The 18,844-nt window shown below is 39.3% G+C and overlaps 3 protein-coding genes across 4 annotated transcripts in view; 2 read left to right on the forward strand and 1 right to left on the reverse strand.

The window, feature by feature from the left end:
* On the reverse strand, nt 1-18,376 carry ca12 (carbonic anhydrase XII). Of its 2 annotated transcripts, XM_080028380.1 has the most exons (9): nt 9,283-9,391; nt 8,920-8,940; nt 6,444-6,623; nt 5,099-5,241; nt 2,962-3,057; nt 2,821-2,884; nt 2,479-2,636; nt 2,188-2,314; nt 1-1,329 (listed from the first exon to the last, which is right to left on the reverse strand). In XM_080028380.1, exons 1-9 carry the CDS (start codon nt 9,344-9,346, stop codon nt 677-679), a joined length of 1,506 nt encoding a protein of 501 aa, XP_079884506.1. In that variant the 5' UTR covers nt 9,347-9,391; the 3' UTR covers nt 1-676. The 2 variants fall into 2 exon arrangements, with proteins under 2 accessions (XP_079884506.1, XP_079884507.1); XM_080028381.1 differs by lacking the exons at nt 6,444-6,623; nt 8,920-8,940; nt 9,283-9,391 and adding an exon at nt 18,337-18,376.
* On the forward strand, nt 11,339-14,749 carry LOC307251105 (inter-alpha-trypsin inhibitor; the record flags this gene model as incomplete). Its single annotated transcript, XM_080028426.1, has 6 exons — nt 11,339-11,402; nt 12,359-12,550; nt 13,194-13,370; nt 13,540-13,584; nt 14,078-14,156; nt 14,659-14,749. The coding sequence occupies 6 exons, from the start codon at nt 11,339-11,341 to the stop codon at nt 14,747-14,749; spliced, it is 648 nt and encodes a 215-aa protein (XP_079884552.1).
* Nucleotides 17,601-18,844, forward strand: part of usp3 (ubiquitin specific peptidase 3) — a 16,595-nt gene continuing 15,351 nt past the window's right edge. Inside the window, exons 1-2 of the mRNA XM_080028379.1 lie at nt 17,601-18,003; nt 18,300-18,360. Of these exons, the coding sequence (XP_079884505.1) occupies nt 17,913-18,003; nt 18,300-18,360 (152 nt within the window). The 5' untranslated portion in view covers nt 17,601-17,912. The remainder of the gene's footprint in view (nt 18,004-18,299; nt 18,361-18,844) is intronic.

An 18,844-nucleotide genomic window follows, 5' to 3' on the forward strand; every position in this document is an offset into this window, starting at 1 on the left:
ACAGCCGCTGTGTCTTTACTTAGAGTAAATGGCATTTGGAACAGAGGAACAAATTGGAAGATGAGACAGGATAGTGACTTAAAGCGCTTGAGCTCTTGCAAATTCTTTTGGTTTATGCTGCATCTCTATATTGTGCAAGACAATAATTACTAGCATAGCTCCACAATTACTATAGAACCGCACTTGGCATACAGTATAACACTATAAATATTCTTTGTCTGACATTGTGTGTACTGCATTAAACGTATATATGATGCATATACATGTGCATGCACAAAACATTGTCTCAATCTGAAGCATTGTATGGCAGGGCAACATTATGCAAGCACGCCTAAAGCCCATTGGAAAATGAATGCGCAAAAGTTTTGCAGATTTTACAGAAATCTACATAATGAGTTTGGCTTTATCTCTCAGAATCTTACAGTACTGAGCACAGGTGATGGTGATGCATAGGCATATGTTTGCAAAATCAATAACTACAGTTAAATAAATCATACTTCAGTCTTTTCTCAGACATCATATCATTATTATGTGCACGCAATGGAGAAATAATTTAATATTAAATACAATACGTTGAAGGAATGCAGGGCTTGGCTTGAAAACTACTCTTTCATCTGATGTATGCCACAGAAAGTGACATAATGTGAGTCTCAGCTATGTCTGGAATCTCTCTCTACTAGTCTTCCCACTCCATTGGCAAAAGCCAAGGATGTGGATAACTCTGGCTTTGTGGTTCCCTGGGAACAGTGGCAGGGGAGAGACTGCCATGGTGTGTCATTGGCAATATGTGCTTGAGTGCTGTGGACATATTCCCCTGATTCATCAAGGCTTTTGTCAGAGAGCGATCTAACTCCAACGCCTCATCCGTTGGCCGTCCTCGGAGGATATGTCTGATGGCGGGGAGGGCCAAGTCTGATTTACAGTCCAGGTAGCTCTTGAGGTTGAGCTCGGGGAAAACTGCATCTCTGAGAGCCTGGACCAGCTGGTGCTCTCTGTGGGACAGTTTGAGCTGATGGAAAACTCTGTGCTCCAGTGAGACGTAGCTCAGTTCATCTTCAGCCAGCCCGGACTTTCCCACGGAGCGGTTGGTCTGGCCCTTCTTTCTCAGGGACGGATTCAGCGTTTGTTGTTTGGATTTGGCGCGGTTCTCACTCTGCAGGTCCTTGAGGTCTTCCTTCATGCCGACACGGAGCTTCTCTGAGCCACTGGGTAGGAGCCGGTAGAGCCCTTCGTCAGCCAGGTCTGCTAGGTCGCCCACCAGCAGCTGCTTCACAATTTGCCTCCTCGTGAGTGGAGATGTGACTGTGTGAATACCGCGCAGTCCTCGGCCTGCGTCAGACACAGAGCCAATGACAGCTTGTTGAATATATCACAGCCCGTGGGGTGTTCCTCAGTTCGGCTATGGGCCCTTCACGCCCAGCATGCAAAAGCACTGCCTGAAGTGATAAACTAAAAGCACAAGCCGTCGCCTGCCAAATGCCGCTCAGTGGATTCCACACTGCCATGTCAAAACACATGCGCCATTAGAAAAGCGTAGCGAGCGTTGAAAGTGAAGAAAACATGCACATTCATACCCAACTATATGGATTTAAATACCATACAGTGCAGTAGACAAGTAGACCACATTTAAGTAGGCATTTAAAGACAAATTAAAAGCTGCAGACTGAGCATGTTGTCAGCAGGTACGGTACATTTGTTGTGTCTTGAACGATGGCCTACTTTCCAACAAGCTCATTGAAGTCAATCAACTTTAAAGGCATACTAGGTAATCTCCAGCGAACACTTGGCAAACGTTTGTTTGTGTTTATACTAACCGCGTCAATAGTTGAAGCTCAGTGCACGGCCCGGCTTTTCCCCCGTAACGTCAACATAAACATAACAGCTGCTGGTTCTGAGCCCGGCTTTTTAGATCGCCGTTAGCGGACGACAAAAAATGTTCCAGATTAGATTACCAGGTATGCCTTTAAAGATGATTATGAAACACATTAACATGAAAGCTCAACCAGCCAGCAGGTGATGCCATACAAGAGCGACAGCCCTTGGCTTATCAGCAGAAAAAGATGCCCATACTTCACTCAAAGCTGTCCTTTTGTCCTGTTTGTAGCTGCGCGATGGCCATGCAATTCAAGTTACCTTTGCCCTCGTGCTCCAACAATAAAGCAAGCCCATTTTGAAGACCATACTTACCCTCCTTAAAAGATACAAGCACAACTCGGCTGTCAGCGAGCTGCGGTTTCCTGTAGTTGCCTTTTAGAGGCACAGCGGCTGAGTCCTGGGCATGGGACGAGTAGAGGGTTGTTGCCAAAGCCTGAAACTAAAAAGGCAACACAACAAAACAAAGAGATTTTTCCACACCAATTAAAGTTAAATGTAAGGTACAGACCATATTAAAATGTCTGGAAACTTAAAGGACAGTTCAACAATGGCTTATTTGTTCTAATAACTAATCGGCTTAAGAGTACAACAGTGTCCGAGCACCTGTTGGCGAGATATTGTCACGTGATTCCTGAACACAGTCCACAGGACACTGGGATAGCACGGAGGGGTCGTCAGTGACCCGTCATAGCGATAATACTCGTCCAAACGTGCAGGAAGCAGCGCTCTGATGTTGAAACCAGGCATCTGTATTCTCTGGTCTGCCAGTTGAAATAAAAAAATTGTCATTTGTAGATTTTGACCCGAAACACATAACATATTGAAGAAAAAACTCTCAATCGCCACAGTTTACAGGTCAGGTGCCTGTTTGTCACCAAGGTAGCTGATGCCGTTACCTACACAAGAAATTCTGTTCACAAGGAAAATCCTCCATTTAACACTCACCCTTGTATTTGATACCATTGATGAACCTCAGAAACTGTTCAAAAGCCTGATTGAACTCTCCAACCTGTATGACAAACGCAGTCAGATGATTCTGCTCCACAGAAATTCACACCTCACTGTTCCCCAGCAACAACGTCTCACCTCGATCAGGACACCCAGCACAGCCAAGCCGTCAGATTTGTCTACAGCCATGGACATATTGTGATACTTGTCTGAATTGAAGTGCACTACATGCATCTGTGGGAGAAAAGAAAAATAACAGTCAAGACCCTGTGGTACAACCCAAAAAAGGTTTGTGCAGTTGCAAGTAGTCCAAACCTTAAGATGATTGATTAAGTCTGTCTTTATTGGCTAGTACTTGTTGACGAAATGGTCTCAACGGAAAGAGCGCTGCATATGTTGAGATAACAAGAACATTGGAAACATCTATATCATTCTCAAATCCTCAAAACAACTGCATGAATAAAAACAATTTAAATGCATCAATTTGTTATATGATAGGTTAAAACTGTTATACTGTATATACTTCGTATGAACGCCAGGCAGTATAGTTTTAGGGAGCATGTAAAGAATTACGTTCATATCATCTCTAGTACAGTTTGATTGCCACCCATGAGAAACTCTGGAGATGTTTTACAGTAGGGGGTCTATATTATGGGCCATAAATATCTACCAGACTGTCAGTTGTTTTGCTGACGGTATTGTGTTGTGTATTCCGTGCAACCCAAAGGCATGTTCTGTGAAAATATGCTTAACATTGTAATTACGGACTTTGTTCTGTCTGGCCATTAAGGTAGACATTTGCACTATTTCTGGGAATTGTTCAATTTCCCATCATTCCATCCCTCCAAGACAACCTGTCATCAAGGAACTGTGGTTGTGGGAGCCTGGAGAGACTTGAAAAGATGCAAGTTCTCAACGTGTCCACTCAGAAAGCCAGGTCAAACCGCAGCACCTTACATGTGGCTGTGCTGCAGCCGGTCACATGGTCGCATAAGTGCACACAGGTTTCAAACCATTTCAGCTTCCTCCAACTGTAATTCAAATGATATCAAATTATATTTAAAAAGTTTCCCACTTTTGTTTACGTCATAAAAAGGGAATCTTACTTTTAGAATGTACTGTCTGCTTTACTAAAGTGGCAGAGTATATAAAGTGTGTGAAAACTGCTTACAAGGCTCGACACATTAAATAGCACAGACAGCCACTCCTCTTTTCAAAAGTGGATGAAAACCAAAGCACATAATAGTCGGGTACTCTAATCCCTTCAAACCCTGCAGAAATAAGACACGCTGTCATACTGTAAATACTCAAGCTGACTCAACTGATGTCTTGTGTCTATGTCTATGTGATCAGATATGCTAAATTGATCAGAGATATTTGGAAAAAATTAAAACTTCAAATGTCCTCTCTTTATAAGCCCAGTAGTCAAGATTTTAAAGGCTCACAAGTTGTTTATAGCTAAAAACTTCCACTTCTCTTTAATTAGAACGTGGTTTGTACGAGCATTTAATTGTACTTTACAGTCAAGCAGACAATAAAGTGGAAGATGCACAACAAGCTGATGGCCGAGTAGATGTCAAATGAATAACTGCCGCAGGGCCAAGAAACTGGAACAGTAAAATGCAGACGCCGAGCTTTTGAGACTTTCTGCAGCTTGAGCAGCGTCTGTTACTTTGAGGGTGTCGGGGCATCCAGATTCCTCTGCCAGTCAAATGTTGTTAAGTCTTACTTAGTATTACATTATTTGACTGGTGCCAGAGGTGCTGTTGCCTTATACTGCACATGAGTAAAAGACTAAATTAATAGCTTGTTTGCTGATAACTAGCCACTCATTGACCCTTTACCAGTCTACCTAAGTAAGAGTAGAAAAACCCCTCTAAAATCACACACTGTAGAAAGTATAGTAAGTATTGACACCAACATGTCCTGAAAGTATACAAAGGTAAAAGTACTTATGCAAAATAGCACCATTCAGAGTGTCTGTCTATCATACTGCGTATATTTTTATAGATATTTTATAAATGCATTACGTTGGTGGAGCTGATTTTATCAACTGTATATACTGTTAAGGTAATATAACAATGCATCATATTGTAAAAAAAGAATGTTTGATACAACATTTTCAATCTGCAAAGTATCTATGGATATTCATCAGATAAATGTAGTGCACTTAAACTGTGTGGGAGCAAAAATGGAAATACTCAAGTAGAGTACAAATACTAAGGTTTAAACCATCGAAAGTGAGGGGGAACAAAGCGCTGTTAGCGTTGTTTACCTCTGCTGCATACTGCCTACTGTTCACTGTGTGCTCTGAGCCGGCAGCTCGGCCATAGGAGCCCCAGTGGAAATGGAGTTGAGCTGCGGTGTAGCGATGAGGCAGGCTGGAGATGTACATCTTGGAAGGCAGTGATATTTGTACTGCGGATTGAGAGACACACCACACGTTACTTTAGGGGATCAAGAGACATCAACTTTATCTTAAATGAGGAAATCAGCTTGACCCTTTTCAGTCCTTTTGCGGAACATGGGTAGCTATATTTGAGATATCTTGGATTATCTATGGTTGGAGTGACGCAGAGCTCGTTCCACATGTCCGTCAATCTACGACCAATGAGGAAAAACCTCTGTCAGCTCATTTTAAACACACGTCACGCTCATGAGGTTACTCACACTTGTGGCGTTGAGGCTCATCAGGCATGAACACATAAGCATTGGTCTGGTCTTTGAACTGAGACTGTGGCTTACAGTTTACTTACATACAAATTACAGAAAATGAATGGCCATCAACAAAGGGCAGACACTACGTACATGTTTGGCTGTACAGAGTGTGTCACTGAAGTTTCTCATCTAAAGTAATATGCTTAAATGTTAGAAAAACAAACAAACAAATATAAACTCTAGTCTAGTTGCAAGCTCTTTACTGCCACAGTTCAGCTGATTTTCTCTGAAACCATTTCTTACCTTCAAAGAAGGAAAAGTAATTCATCAAAACTGTAATTTTGTGGGAATAATCATATTCCTCCTCCTTACAGATTGTTGGTTTTCTATGTACTGATTGCTATATTTAACAAAGAAATTTAAGACTGTGTTATACCTAGATATTGGACAGTAAACTGAAGCTGTTTTTTTTGTTACCACGCATCAGAGCCAGAGGAGGTGGAGCAGATGACTAATCTGTTCTCATACTTTCCCAGACTAAACGTGGAGCTCTGGGTGAAAGGAGAGTTAAGATAATAAGAGAGTTATTTTTGAAAATTGCTCAGGATCCACGTTTCATTTTCATAAGTTGACCCAGAATGTACGTCATTTCGGCGTCAAAAAGAGAAAACAAAACACAGCGTAAAATGTATCTGTTCTTAAATATTTGCTTAGTTTGTAACATAGATGAAATGAGTAGAAAATAGGCATTTAATTGTAAGCACTGTACTTTCTTTATATTATTTTTATTCAGTTTTCAACATATTAACAGTAAATACACCACAAGACAAAACATCACAATGAACAACCGAATAACGACAGACCCGGGCACAAGATTATCAGCAGGAACAAAACATATACAGGTGTAATATGCAACATATAGCACTGTATCTTTTTGACGATATCGCTGATGATATACTCACCAGAATGCCCATTATTTCCCAGAGTAAGTTGCTCATTGGGCGACAGGTTGTAGTTTTGAACCTCGATTGGAAGCAGGGTTGGGTCGAACCTCAGCAGCTTTGACTGGATGTCTATTGGAGACTGGAAAGCTCCACCACAGTATGGATAATGCTTGGACCAGTGGTGCTCCCCCTCCGGCCCTGCAACAGCATCAATGTAAATTGTTACCTATAAAACAGCTTTAGGAGATGTCTGCACCACAATGTGGCCCACACCTTATTCTCAATGCTTTCTTATGCTACAGTGATACTACATACAGTATATGCCAAGGCAAAAAAGCATATTTCACCTGAGAACACTACAGGGATATACTGCATTTATTTTCAAAAGTGTTAATGAGCAGAGTGTGTCCCAGTATGAAGTTGAATAGGCTCCAAAGAAACATTCTATAGGTAATCGAAGTGAAATATTATTATCTATACTCAAGGCGGCATGGGAGAGGTCCCTGGCTCAGCTCTTGGCCCTTGGCTTGGCTAGTGGAGAAATGAGAACCGGGCTGCTGTTTGCGGGGAGAGCCAGTGAGAATGCTGTCTTTCTCCAAATGAGAGGTTTCAATACAGCACAGGACACCGAAAATTGCCACATTTACAGATCAGGCAGGCAGTTTTCAGTGACCACAGCTGTATAAGGGGTGCCTCTCTAGAGTGTCTGCAGAGACAATGAGGCACAATGGCCATGCAAATAGCCTAAAATGAAATAAATCTTAATGAAAAATTGTGCAAAAATTGATATCTGATTTTTTAAACTCATTGGATTGACTGAAGTGTAAGGATCCATGCTGAGTTTTTTTTAACATGATGCATCTCAGTATCATCAGTATTGTGTCCAATCAAATCGGGAGCAACCATAGAAAATGCCATGATAGGACCTGAATGCAGCAAAGCACTCATCTAATAATTATTTGTCCAGAATGAATCTAAAAAATCCACCATTCACCATATGCCAGATGACTGTGGTTAAATATGAATGAAGCAGCAGGAGGCCTGCCCCAGACTCAACTGTCAGCTCCCAAACAAATGTGGATTGATTGGACAAATCAAGCCAAAGGGCATCCAGTGAAGCCGTGAACTCACTGAATACATGTTTAAAGCAAAACTCAATGTTCAATCTAGGCAACGCCCCGCTATAATAAGAAATTAAAGTTACTCTTATGGCAATAATTACCCAGTGTCCACTTAATTTGCTGTTTTAATTAGACCCAGCCTATCCTTCAACAACGGCATTCAGTGGCCTTGGCAGTTCTTGGTCAAATATGCATGACAGTCAATTGTTTACCATAACATCATTGGTAGAGCACAGTGAGAAAACTTCAACAGTCATCATTATTCCTTCTATTCCCATGTTATGTTCACTGTTCGGCCCCCGCCTCAGGGTGGAGTGTCAAGGTGGAGATAAATTGTATGACTCAGCTGTGACCCTGTCAAGAGGAAGTTCTACCAGCCCTCTGGAATAATGGACTTACTATGACAAGCTTCATGAGGGTTCCACTGTAACTGAGGATGAAGTCCACCATGATGCCTGAGGTTTTCTTTTAGATTGCATCCTTGATCGGAAGTCATCACCACACTTTCCACTTTGGGAACAGGTTTCCTATTGTATTCATTATTACAGGATAATGCACTTCATCAGCACAGGGTGTATAATGATTTACATTTCCACATTTTTGAAGGTATTTTCTAACTTGCACATATTAGCAATAAGCAATTTTCCTGGTATAATTGGTCATTGTTTGTTTAGGTGTTGTTTTTATTTTTCCACACGCAGACAAACAGAATAAACAGAATCCATGAACAGCTATTTGCAATTAATGCAAATTTAGCGCTTAGGTTTAAATAGATGGAACACCCTCCCTCAGAGGTCCAAATTAAGCAAGTATATTTTCCTCTTGCTATAATTATTTGGACATAAATTACTGCTCTTATTCCTTCCTGCTGATGTGCCTGTGTGAAAGAATGAGCAAACTATGAAGTTAACTTTAAAAGAGCACACAACATTTTAGCAATGATTCTAGTGGTCAAAACTGTTCAATAGTTGAAAATGCTTTTGTCAAGAAGTTGTTATTATACTGAACTGCTTCACCAGCCATATTAGTTTTAACATTTAGTCCCTGAATGCAACATCCCTTTGAGAAGCAGTGACAAGAGGTCATGCTCTGAGCAAAGTTTATGTAAGAGACAGTCATGGTTGAAGAAGTGCTTGCCCGTAGTCCTTAAGGCATGGTGGGTGGGGGTCACGTCTTGATCAAAACACTCAACTGGTTAATGCTTGTTGAAGAGAACACCACAGTGAGTGACCAAGACAAGTGCACATGGACTTGGACAGCCAATTCCAACACAAGATAACATTTTAGCAGTAATATATATATATATATATATATATATATTGCTTTTCTGATCTATCATTGGCAAACTGTGAGCAAAATATTATCAGACTTACCATTGTAGGTCCATTTGGCACCTGAAACAGACAGAAACATGTGTTTTGTTCCACTACATAAAAACATATATAAACCTACATGACATACAATTACATGGTACATGAAAAAGCATCATAGTCATAATTTCTATAAATAAGTGGCCACATTCCATGTCACCCTTATTCCTCCTTAGAGAGTGCATGTGCAGGTGGATGGAGACCTGAAGCATTCTTTCTGCTCGAGACCTATTTTGCAAATAGCATCAAATGTCTAGATAAACTATGTTTCTTCTTGTTCTTTCCACTTGCCACACTCTGTCTAAACGTGCATCTGAAGTATTTACATCCTAACAGGCAACTCTGTGCACTTTTCAAAGTTCTTACCATGCAGCACAGCGAGGAAAGTCAGCTCTAGCAGCGCAATGGGTGTGAAGCTCCAGAAGTGCATGTTGGTCCCCCTGTGCCCTCCCTCGTGCGGTAGCCTGTTGTTAACCCGGTGCAGAGCAAGAGCGTGGAGCGTCAGCTTTCAAACCGGCTTTTATACCCATGTTGCCGGGCTCCATTGAAGCTTTCAACTGACGTCAGAGCAACAACATAACCAGCCTCCGGACGGAATCATCTGGCCGGAGAGTGACAGCTCTACAGCGGCGGCCGCATCCACGCTTCGGTCACTCATTTGGGGCTTGATCTGCCGGCGGACCGATGCGGGTAGTGTGGTGCACGTGCGCCACGGTGGTACATATTCTATATGGGTGTTACACAAAACAAAAGTATCCTGCCTCTTTAGATTATGCGATGCCAAAGGTTCGGGAAACAGACGAGCGGATCACATGTAGACAGGTGAGGTGGGGTGGCAATAGAACAGTCTCCCAAGCCCAACAAAGCTTATAACCAACGATGAATTTCAAACTTTCTCCCGTCTGACAAAACTTTGGTTACTCACACAGTAATCCTGCACACACTTATGAGTGCGAGTTGAATAGGGACATTTTTAAAAAATATGCAATTTTCCTTAGATTTTTTAAAGTCGCACTGTGCAGTTTCAGAGGGGTTTTTGTTTACATTTGCAGAGCCAGCAGTTAGTTTACAAAATATATTTTCTCGTCATTTAATTCTTAGTATTAAATAATTATTTTACATTTATCAAAACAAAAATATTTTTGAGGGTCCTGGACATTTTTAAATGCAACTGCGGCCCAGCCGCTGTAAATAACAACAGTGAAACGGTAACTTTTCAGGAAGCTGTTTTTGTATTCTTCCCATTTATATATTATTGTATATTTTTGTAGTATTTTATTATTCTACTTACCTGCCCAAGGACTACATGCAAGCAATTTGCTAAAACCTGGTATAATACATTTCTCCTTGCCCTAAACAAGGTTAATGTTTATTTTGTACTTTGTCCATGTTCAAATAAAATTACATTACATTACAACACTAAACTACTTGTCAATTCAATTTCAATAGCTTTATCGGCATGAATGTTATGGGAACAATATTGCCAAAGGATTGATAGCATGCTAGTAAAAATCAGGTGGAAAGCCCAAATAGAAAAAGAATGCCCCAACAGGGTATACATCCATACACAAACAATTCAAAAATAATAAAGTTTATCTTGTAGTCTAATAATACGTTTAAAATCCTGAGTGAAATTGATTTTAAATGCACTCTTGTGCTTTGCTTATTTGACCTATCTATCTAGCCATCCATCCAACCATCCATCTATCTATTCTGCCAAAATGACAAAATAAGAGAGAGCATCTCCCTCAGGGCTTTTTGAACTTGATAGAAAATACATCTCAAACAAGAACTGTGCAAAAGATTAGGTAGCTTTTACACAGTTCTTGCTTGAGATGTATTTTCAAATTGACTCCGATTATCTCAGTTTTGATGCATGAGGCCTGGACGTGCTATGAGAAAAACAACCACTGACAGTTCCAGTTCCTCAGACCGATTACTGTAAGACCAACAGTTACAGTAATCTTACAGTAATCAGTATGCCGACCTATGTGTGTCTTAGTGGACCAGTGTATGTGGCGGCTGTGTGGATGGAAGTGGTTTAACTGTAGCCTGAATGTTCCCAGAATGAGGCTGGGAAAACTGTGAACTTTGTTGAATTTACACTTATATTAACATAAATAAACCGCTTACTTCACCTTTAAATAATATTCTGTAGACCAACTAATCCTCAAAAATGGAGGTGTTTCAAAACATGACACCTAACAACAGCAACATTATCACGTGCTAATGCGTATGGATCTATGGAGCTGATTATATGAAAATTAAAAGAGGAAGATGTCTGTCCTCGCCGTTAACTTCTGTTTCGATTGAAGGTGTCACCATTAGTAACTGTCGGTCCAAAGGTCAGCGCTGACAACCCACTCCCACTGTAGTTTACAACCTTCACTCCAGGAAAGACTGCACAAAGACAAGCAGCAAGATGAAGCACCTGCTGCTTTTGGGGATTGCTTTTGCTGCATTCCACTTCGGCCATTCGAATCCAGGTAAGTCAAACTTTTTTCTTCTTAATCTAAAACTGTAACCAGAGATCGGTTAATAGATCTTAGAGAGGTACTTTTTCTTTCTTTTGTTTGACTCTTCAAAAAGGCACGGCTATGGACAAATGGGCTTGTCTTTTGATGAAAAATCCCGTGTTAGCCTTGTGTATTACTGCTTTCTTTTTCTAAACATAAGTGCAAAAATATTGTCACAATTTACATATATTTTACGTAATGGTGAGGAGATAAAGCTTCACCTTTAGTCCTTTCAAAGCAACATGGCGGTGACATTGGCGGGGCACTAAATTAATTGTAGGCTGAATACAGTTTAAGAGTGACACCTCTTGTGTAGTGAGGGGGGCAACAATCATTCAGTTGAATAAGAAATCAATATACTTAAATGTTTGAGCCCATTTGAGTCAAACACTCCATCTCTCAGCATCTTTTAATGATATGTTGTAACTTACGAGTGAGTGCTAAGTGACTGGACGTTTCCTTCCTCTATAATTCCAAACATTTAAAACCCTGAGATCATTTCTGTCTGAGCCTGAGCACATCACATCATCACAACCATGCAAATTATAAGGGAGGCCTATGTTTTAGAGCATAGCCAGTTTGTTAGTTTCCCTCCAAAAACCAAGTGCATTTTGGTTCAAAAGTTTTAATTTTAAAAGAATGGTTTGAAGCCACTTCCTCGCTGTGAAATCTGTGGAGGGCGGGACGACTGAATATGTATCATAAATGACACTTTTTATGGCTGTCATAAAAAGAGGGAGTGGGTGATGAGGTTAGTTAAACATTAGTAATGTGCTCACAAGTATCTGTTGAGGATTTCTACTGAAACTATCATACAGTCAGCTTACCGGCTTACTCTGTGTCGCACCTCCGACCCAAATACTGTCTTGAAAACCAGAGCATAACTTTTTGCAAATTAAACTAAATATGTTTTAATTGTCCCACAGCTTTCTGCCAATTGCCCGAAGATGAAGGCACAGGCCCGAGCTTTACCTTTGCTCTGTTTTATGATGCCACCAAAGACCAGTGCACTCCTTTCCTATTCAGAGGCGAAGGAGGAAACGCCAACCGTTTTGCAAATGAAAGAGAGTGCATAAGAAACTGTTCCACCAATGCAGAGAACCTCTACCCCATGATTGGTAAGATCATTTAAAACCAACCTAGTGTTAAATATACAACAAATGTAACTTCAGAGACCACCTAAAAGTTAATGAACCGTCTTTCAAAAATAAATACTCTCCTTCTCCCTGGCCATTTTCTGCGAACTTTGGACCAAGAGCTGCCCGATGAACTAGAGGTTTTATGGCCTAGAGGACCATGAAAGGAAACACTATATTATCATCAAACCTCTTCAATCCCAACAGCTAGAGAGGGAGAGAAAGAGACCCTCTTGAGATCAGGAATACCTGTGTTATGTACAGTATCAAGAGGAGCGTGTTAGTGATATTTCCATAATACACGTCATCAATGCTGCTGTTATTTTATAAGACCGTTTTATTTTTATATTTAATTACTGTATTTCTCCATAGGCTACAGGAAAGACACAAGTCAGCATTGAGTATTAGCAATATGCCACCAAGTGGTGGAAGAGCAGGACTACTCATGACAGAAGAAAGTGGCAATGAATACGACTGAGGCTTTTACAAACTGCTTGAGTTTTAATCATCTAATTATCCGCTGTATAATTTTTGCCGTTGGTGTATTTCTAATATTAGTATCATTAATAAACTGCAACCTACTGATGTGACAACTTCTAATATGAATAATGTTTTTTCCTCTCAGCCTCCAATGCCTGCCACTTTAAAAAGGCCTTAGGAGAATGCAGTGGCAGTTATTTGAGATACTACTACGATTCTGTTCATGACAAGTGCAAGAAATTCCTTTGGACTGGATGCATTGGGAATGGAAACAGATTTGTCAACTATGAAAGCTGCAACTCGACCTGTGATGGCATCCACGGTGAGCATATAGATCCATCCCTTTTATGCATGGTTGCTGATATTCATCTGTCGTTATAATGTCAATGCATGTTTTAATGTTGCATGGTTTTTCTAATGAGTCAGTAAAGATAATAAATATATTATATCATGTTTTTTAACACGTTGATGTAACTTGTTTTGGTTCCAAGATGATGGTGATGAACAGGAGGAGGACGAGCCGGACACTCCCATTGGTCAGTTAACAGTAAAATGACCCTATGTTGAAATACCCAGACCTCCATACTATTTACTAGCATGCCAGAGAAAGATTAAGGATGTCTCAATACACGCATGTCAAATGCAGTTTGCCAAAAATATCAGGATGCTCTAATACATCCAATAGCATTTTGTAGCATGGAAACTAGCATGCTTTATGTAGTAAAGTAGATGGAAAAAGTATAGGATTTGGAAAGCATGTTGAGTGTAATATTTAGCAGAAAGCCATGACTTACTTAACACCATGTTAATTTATGATATACTTTGAATTCTTTCCTATTTTAAAAGTGACAAAATATGCAGGATAGAACCCTGTTTTGGATGGGCTTGTTTTATTCCAAATCATTTCTATGTTTATTATTTATCAAGTTGTAAAAAATAGTTATTCATGTTTTTAAATATTTTTCAAATTTTTTAAATGTTAGCATTTACATCCTACTCATCTGTTACACTGTTGTCCTTTTCTAACAGCGATCATTTGTGGAGTTTTGCTTTCTGCCATCATTGCCTCCATCTTCATCACTGTGATTGTCTTGACTGTTCAGTCAAAGTAAGACAGTTTTTCTTTGTGTTTGGTTCTCCATAAAGAATTATAACAGTCTACATCTCAAAAGCAAAATGTACCCTGCGTTCCGAATCGCATACTTTCTACTATTTAGTATGGTAGGAAAACAGATTTAGGATGGATAGAAAGACCCGGATGTCTACTACATCCGGCCGAGATTTTTAGTGTTGAAAACAGCATCCATTTGGGCGATTCTGACCCATAATCCAGTGCGAACCTGAAGTGACGTCACATCAACGGAGCCTCCATATGAAAACAAACAGGGATGCGACGGATATAAAAGCAAGGAGCAATGTTATGATGAAATTAATAAGTAAAAGTATGTCCCAATTGTATGCCTACTGCATCCTAACTAGATTATTTTTATCATTAGATGTAGTATGTAGAATAGAAAAAAGACAGAGTAAACTATTCGGAACGCAGGGACAGTTTCATAAGTACAGTTAATGACTATGCTCATCTAAAACATTTCTTTATACTTCTTTAGGAAAAAGGAGGCCGCAAAGAAAGCACCAGGGAAAAGTAAGGAAACCAGGTCTGACTCACCTCTTCAGGAGAGGGACATTGAAATGACATAGGAAAATCATGCCTCCTTGATGACATGTGGAGTTTTTACCAGCTTGGTTTTGTACTGTAACTCAAACAGACATATCATCTGATGGTAACAATGAGGCACATTGTTTTATTGACATGTGAAATAGCCATTACATTTTTCTTTTCTATTTTGTCTCACCAACAACATGTGCAACTATGTGAAGTTTTGTCGGTTGTAATTGTTTTCCTTGAAGCTTTATCCTTTATAATTCAGCAGTCCAAATTGAATTGTAAATAATTTAGGAAAGTGTTATCAAAACAAAACTAGAAAATAATTACTCAATGAATGAATCTGCAACCTTATTAAGCTTAAGCTTATAAATAGTTTTTACAAGAAAATGCAAAAAGTTCTGTTTATTGCATACCTTCCTTCTCTTAAGTGACATTATATTGAATATATTTGGATTTTGGATTGTAAGCTTGAAATGTCAAGCAATTTTGAATCGAGGAAAATCTTAATGTCTATTTGTCACTTTCTGAATTTTTTTCTCAATCAAGTTATAAATCGAGAAAAAAAACGGTGGGACATTGTTTATTAATGGATTGAATTGTAAACTGCACAATAAAGAAACATGTACATTCAAAATTTGTCAGGGTTTTGGACAAACATTCTGGCATAAAAAAAGAGCAGAACTAGCCTACATGATTCCAATGGTCAGATACTCTTCTGCTTGCAAACAAATTACCTGAAATGTTTTCAACATTGGACTCATCATTATTTTGTTGTTTCCAAAACCACATCATCACCTGGCTCCATAATTTGCAAAAAAAATGTCTGAGGACCTTATGTAGGCACTTGACAATTTAAAACCCACACATATATTTAGAGTTGTTTTTGTAAAGTGATGCCATACTGCACACTCTCTGTTGTTATGTTTTCCTTTTCAGCATTTGTGATTTTTTTTACGCTGTAAACATTTCAACATTAAAATGTCAAAAAACACCTTTTACACTGTTTCTCACATTTATCTACGAATGCATGGCTGTAATACCATGATAATCTTTTCTATTTAGGATATACAATAATTCATAATAAAGCAGTTTTTTTGTTTTGTTCAACGTAGAGGGCCTATAAAAAGATTTTGATTGATTTGTTTCAGTGCTGAAAATGCAAACATGTCAGATTGCATGCAGTGTTGTTTGATTAGGTCTATAGACTAGGGTAGGCCAATGCTGATAGCGTACATCTTGATTTAGCCTTTTAGTTTCCCACATAGATAGTATATAAATATATACCATACCCACCATTGCTGATGAAATTTACATTTACAGTCATATGAAAAAGTTTGGGAACCCCTCTCAGCCGGCATTATAATTGACTCTGCTTTCACAAAAAAAAGATAAAAGTGGTATGTCTTTAATTTACCAGGAACAGCTAACTACTGGGATGTTTTCCAAACAAAGATTTTTTGAAAAGCAGTATTTGGTTGTGTGAAATAAAATAAAATGTGAAAAACTGGCTGTGCAAAAATATGGGTACCCTTGTGGTTTTGTTGATTTTAATGCCTGTAACAGCATGTAAAACTGATGACTTTAAACACAAAGTTGGTTGGATTATGTTGTTAAGCCTTGAACCTCATAGAAATGTCTGTTTAATCATGAGAAAATGTATTTTAGGTGCCTAAATGCAAGTTGCACTTCTCTTTGACTCTCTGCTGAAGTGAGACAGAATGGGACCATCAAAACTGCTCCCAAAATATCTTAAAAACAAAGATTATTCATTATCATGGTTTAGGGGAAGGCTACAAGAAGCTTTCCCAAAGGTTTCAATTGTCAATTTCTACTGTAAGGAACGTTGTCAGTTGCAGTTAAACCCAGGTCTAGCAGACCAAGAAAAGTACAAGAGCGGCATATGCGGCGGATTGTGAGAATGGTTGCACACAACCCAAAGATCACCTCCAAAGACCTGCAAGAACATCTGGCTGCAGATTGTGTATCTGTACATGGTTCAACAAATCAGTGCAATGTTGCCGGCTGAGAGGGGTTCCCAAACTTTTTCATATGACTGTATTACACAACCCATTTCTGAAGACCTAATGGAGAAACTTTAAATAACTGGAAAACCTATTTCATAGGCGTATAAGCCTATTGTAGTTGGCAAAATGATGAGCTGATTAAAATAATGTCCAGGAAATAAAGGTTGTTGTTTCACTAGCCTAAAAGCTGCTGTAAATTATTCTTAAAGTCGATGTGTATGAAGATGGGATTAAATATAGTTATATAGGCCTGCTTATAAAATCAAAATCAATGTGTGGAGAAAATAAAGGTTTCAGAGCATCCAACTTATCAAATTTGTTTATGTGTGTCTTGTGCCAGGGTAGCCTTATAACCTAGCTATAGCCTACATAAAATTAATTGATGAATGTAAATTCTAATTTTGGTAATTGTGGCCCGACTAATATAGGCTATTTATTTATTAAAACATGACATTTAATTCAAATTGTTGCCCTTTGCAGGGAAAATAAACGTGGTTATTTCACTTTGATAATTAATTAATAAGACAATTCCCTGCCTCTAGACCTATACGTCGGAAGCGAAGTAGCTCCCTACTACGCATGCGTGCCACGGTGACACCTAAAAGCAAGTACAGTCTCCTAACATGGTTTAATTAGGTTAATAATAGAGCTTCTACTTGTCAAAAGGTTAATGTACAATACAAAAGATTGCCGACAAAATATGAGGCAACTGCTGTAACCCTAACCGTGAGGTTAACCGAAGAAGGAAGTACTCCAACTTACACTCAGAAGCTTTTCGTCTTTGTTTTAGTTGGCAAACGGCCAAGCCGGCAGACACTGCGTCACTTCCTCAAGTTATTGTCATTTGTTTGTGGCAAACGCCAGCAGTTATCTTCTATCTTATACACCAAATATAACATTACTATTTTAACTAACAGTATGTCAGGGTGGAAACAGCATTACCTTTATTTCCAGTGAACTGGTGTACCCTGAAAGTATGCATGAAATGCAGTAGCTACTAAACGTTTTCGCGTTAGCAAAGACAGGAAAACGTGTGCTCGCGAACAGAAGTAGTTGTTCCGCTAACGTTAGCTTGCTAGTTTGGGTTAATTGGCTAACTATTGTTAGCTGCCTTGTACCTGGTACCGGTAGCGTTGGCTAATGTTAGCCGACTTTGTCCCGATTTAAACTGATGGAGTGCCCTCATTTGAACTCAAACGTGAGCTGTCCGGTCGATTCCTCTCGGTTCCCTAACGGTACTCCGTCATCCTGGTGTTGCAACGGTAAGAAAAGTGTCCGTTACCCTTTCATTTAACGCTATGAAAGTCAACGTGTATGAGTACATTACAGACAACTGAGCAGAAGTTTTGATCCCTGCCGCTGCTGGCACTGATACTACCACACATATTGTGTCAGATCATTTTGCTATTTGTCAATACAAGGGAGGATCATAATTCAAAAGATATGTCCGTGTGAGTGACACATGTAAGTGGTCCATTCAGCAGGAAATCACAGAAATACATTGTGTCATTAAATTGTACTCTTCTCAATTATGATTGCTTCATTCTTTATCTCCTAGTTTGCAGATCCAATAAAAGCCCATGGATTTGCCTTACCTGTCAGATGGTGCATTGTGGAAGGTAAACTGGTGCCTGTTGTTGCTGTGTCTTAAGCCTTTTGCTTTTTGCCACCATTCTGACCCACATGTCAGTTATACAACCATGTAAGGTCTGCGTAATATAAGTTAAGGTTTTACATTTGCATTACTCTGACAGTGCTCCCTGATATAGTTCTTAATAAATACAGCTCTGGAAACGAGAAAGAGACAAAGAGACCACTCCACGTATTCTCTCATTTTACTGTTTACAGGCATATGTTTGAGTAAAATGAAAATTTTGGTTTTATTCTTTCCATTAAGTAACGTAGAGATGAATATTTAAGAAAAATCTAGACTGGTCTCTTATTTTTTTCCAGAGCTGTATGTCCCTTAAAACCTGAAGTTAACAAAATAACACTTGAAGTTAATTTTGCTTCAGCTGTCTCTCACAGGTGATATTGTAATAGGATAGGGCTGTCATGATTCCATTTAAATGGCAGAGTTAAACATTTGTTTATTTTCTGTGT

The sequence above is a fragment of the Ammodytes marinus genome, assembly GCF_949987685.1.
Source record: "Ammodytes marinus genome assembly, chromosome: 5".
NCBI classification, from domain to species: domain Eukaryota; kingdom Metazoa; phylum Chordata; class Actinopteri; order Uranoscopiformes; family Ammodytidae; genus Ammodytes; species Ammodytes marinus.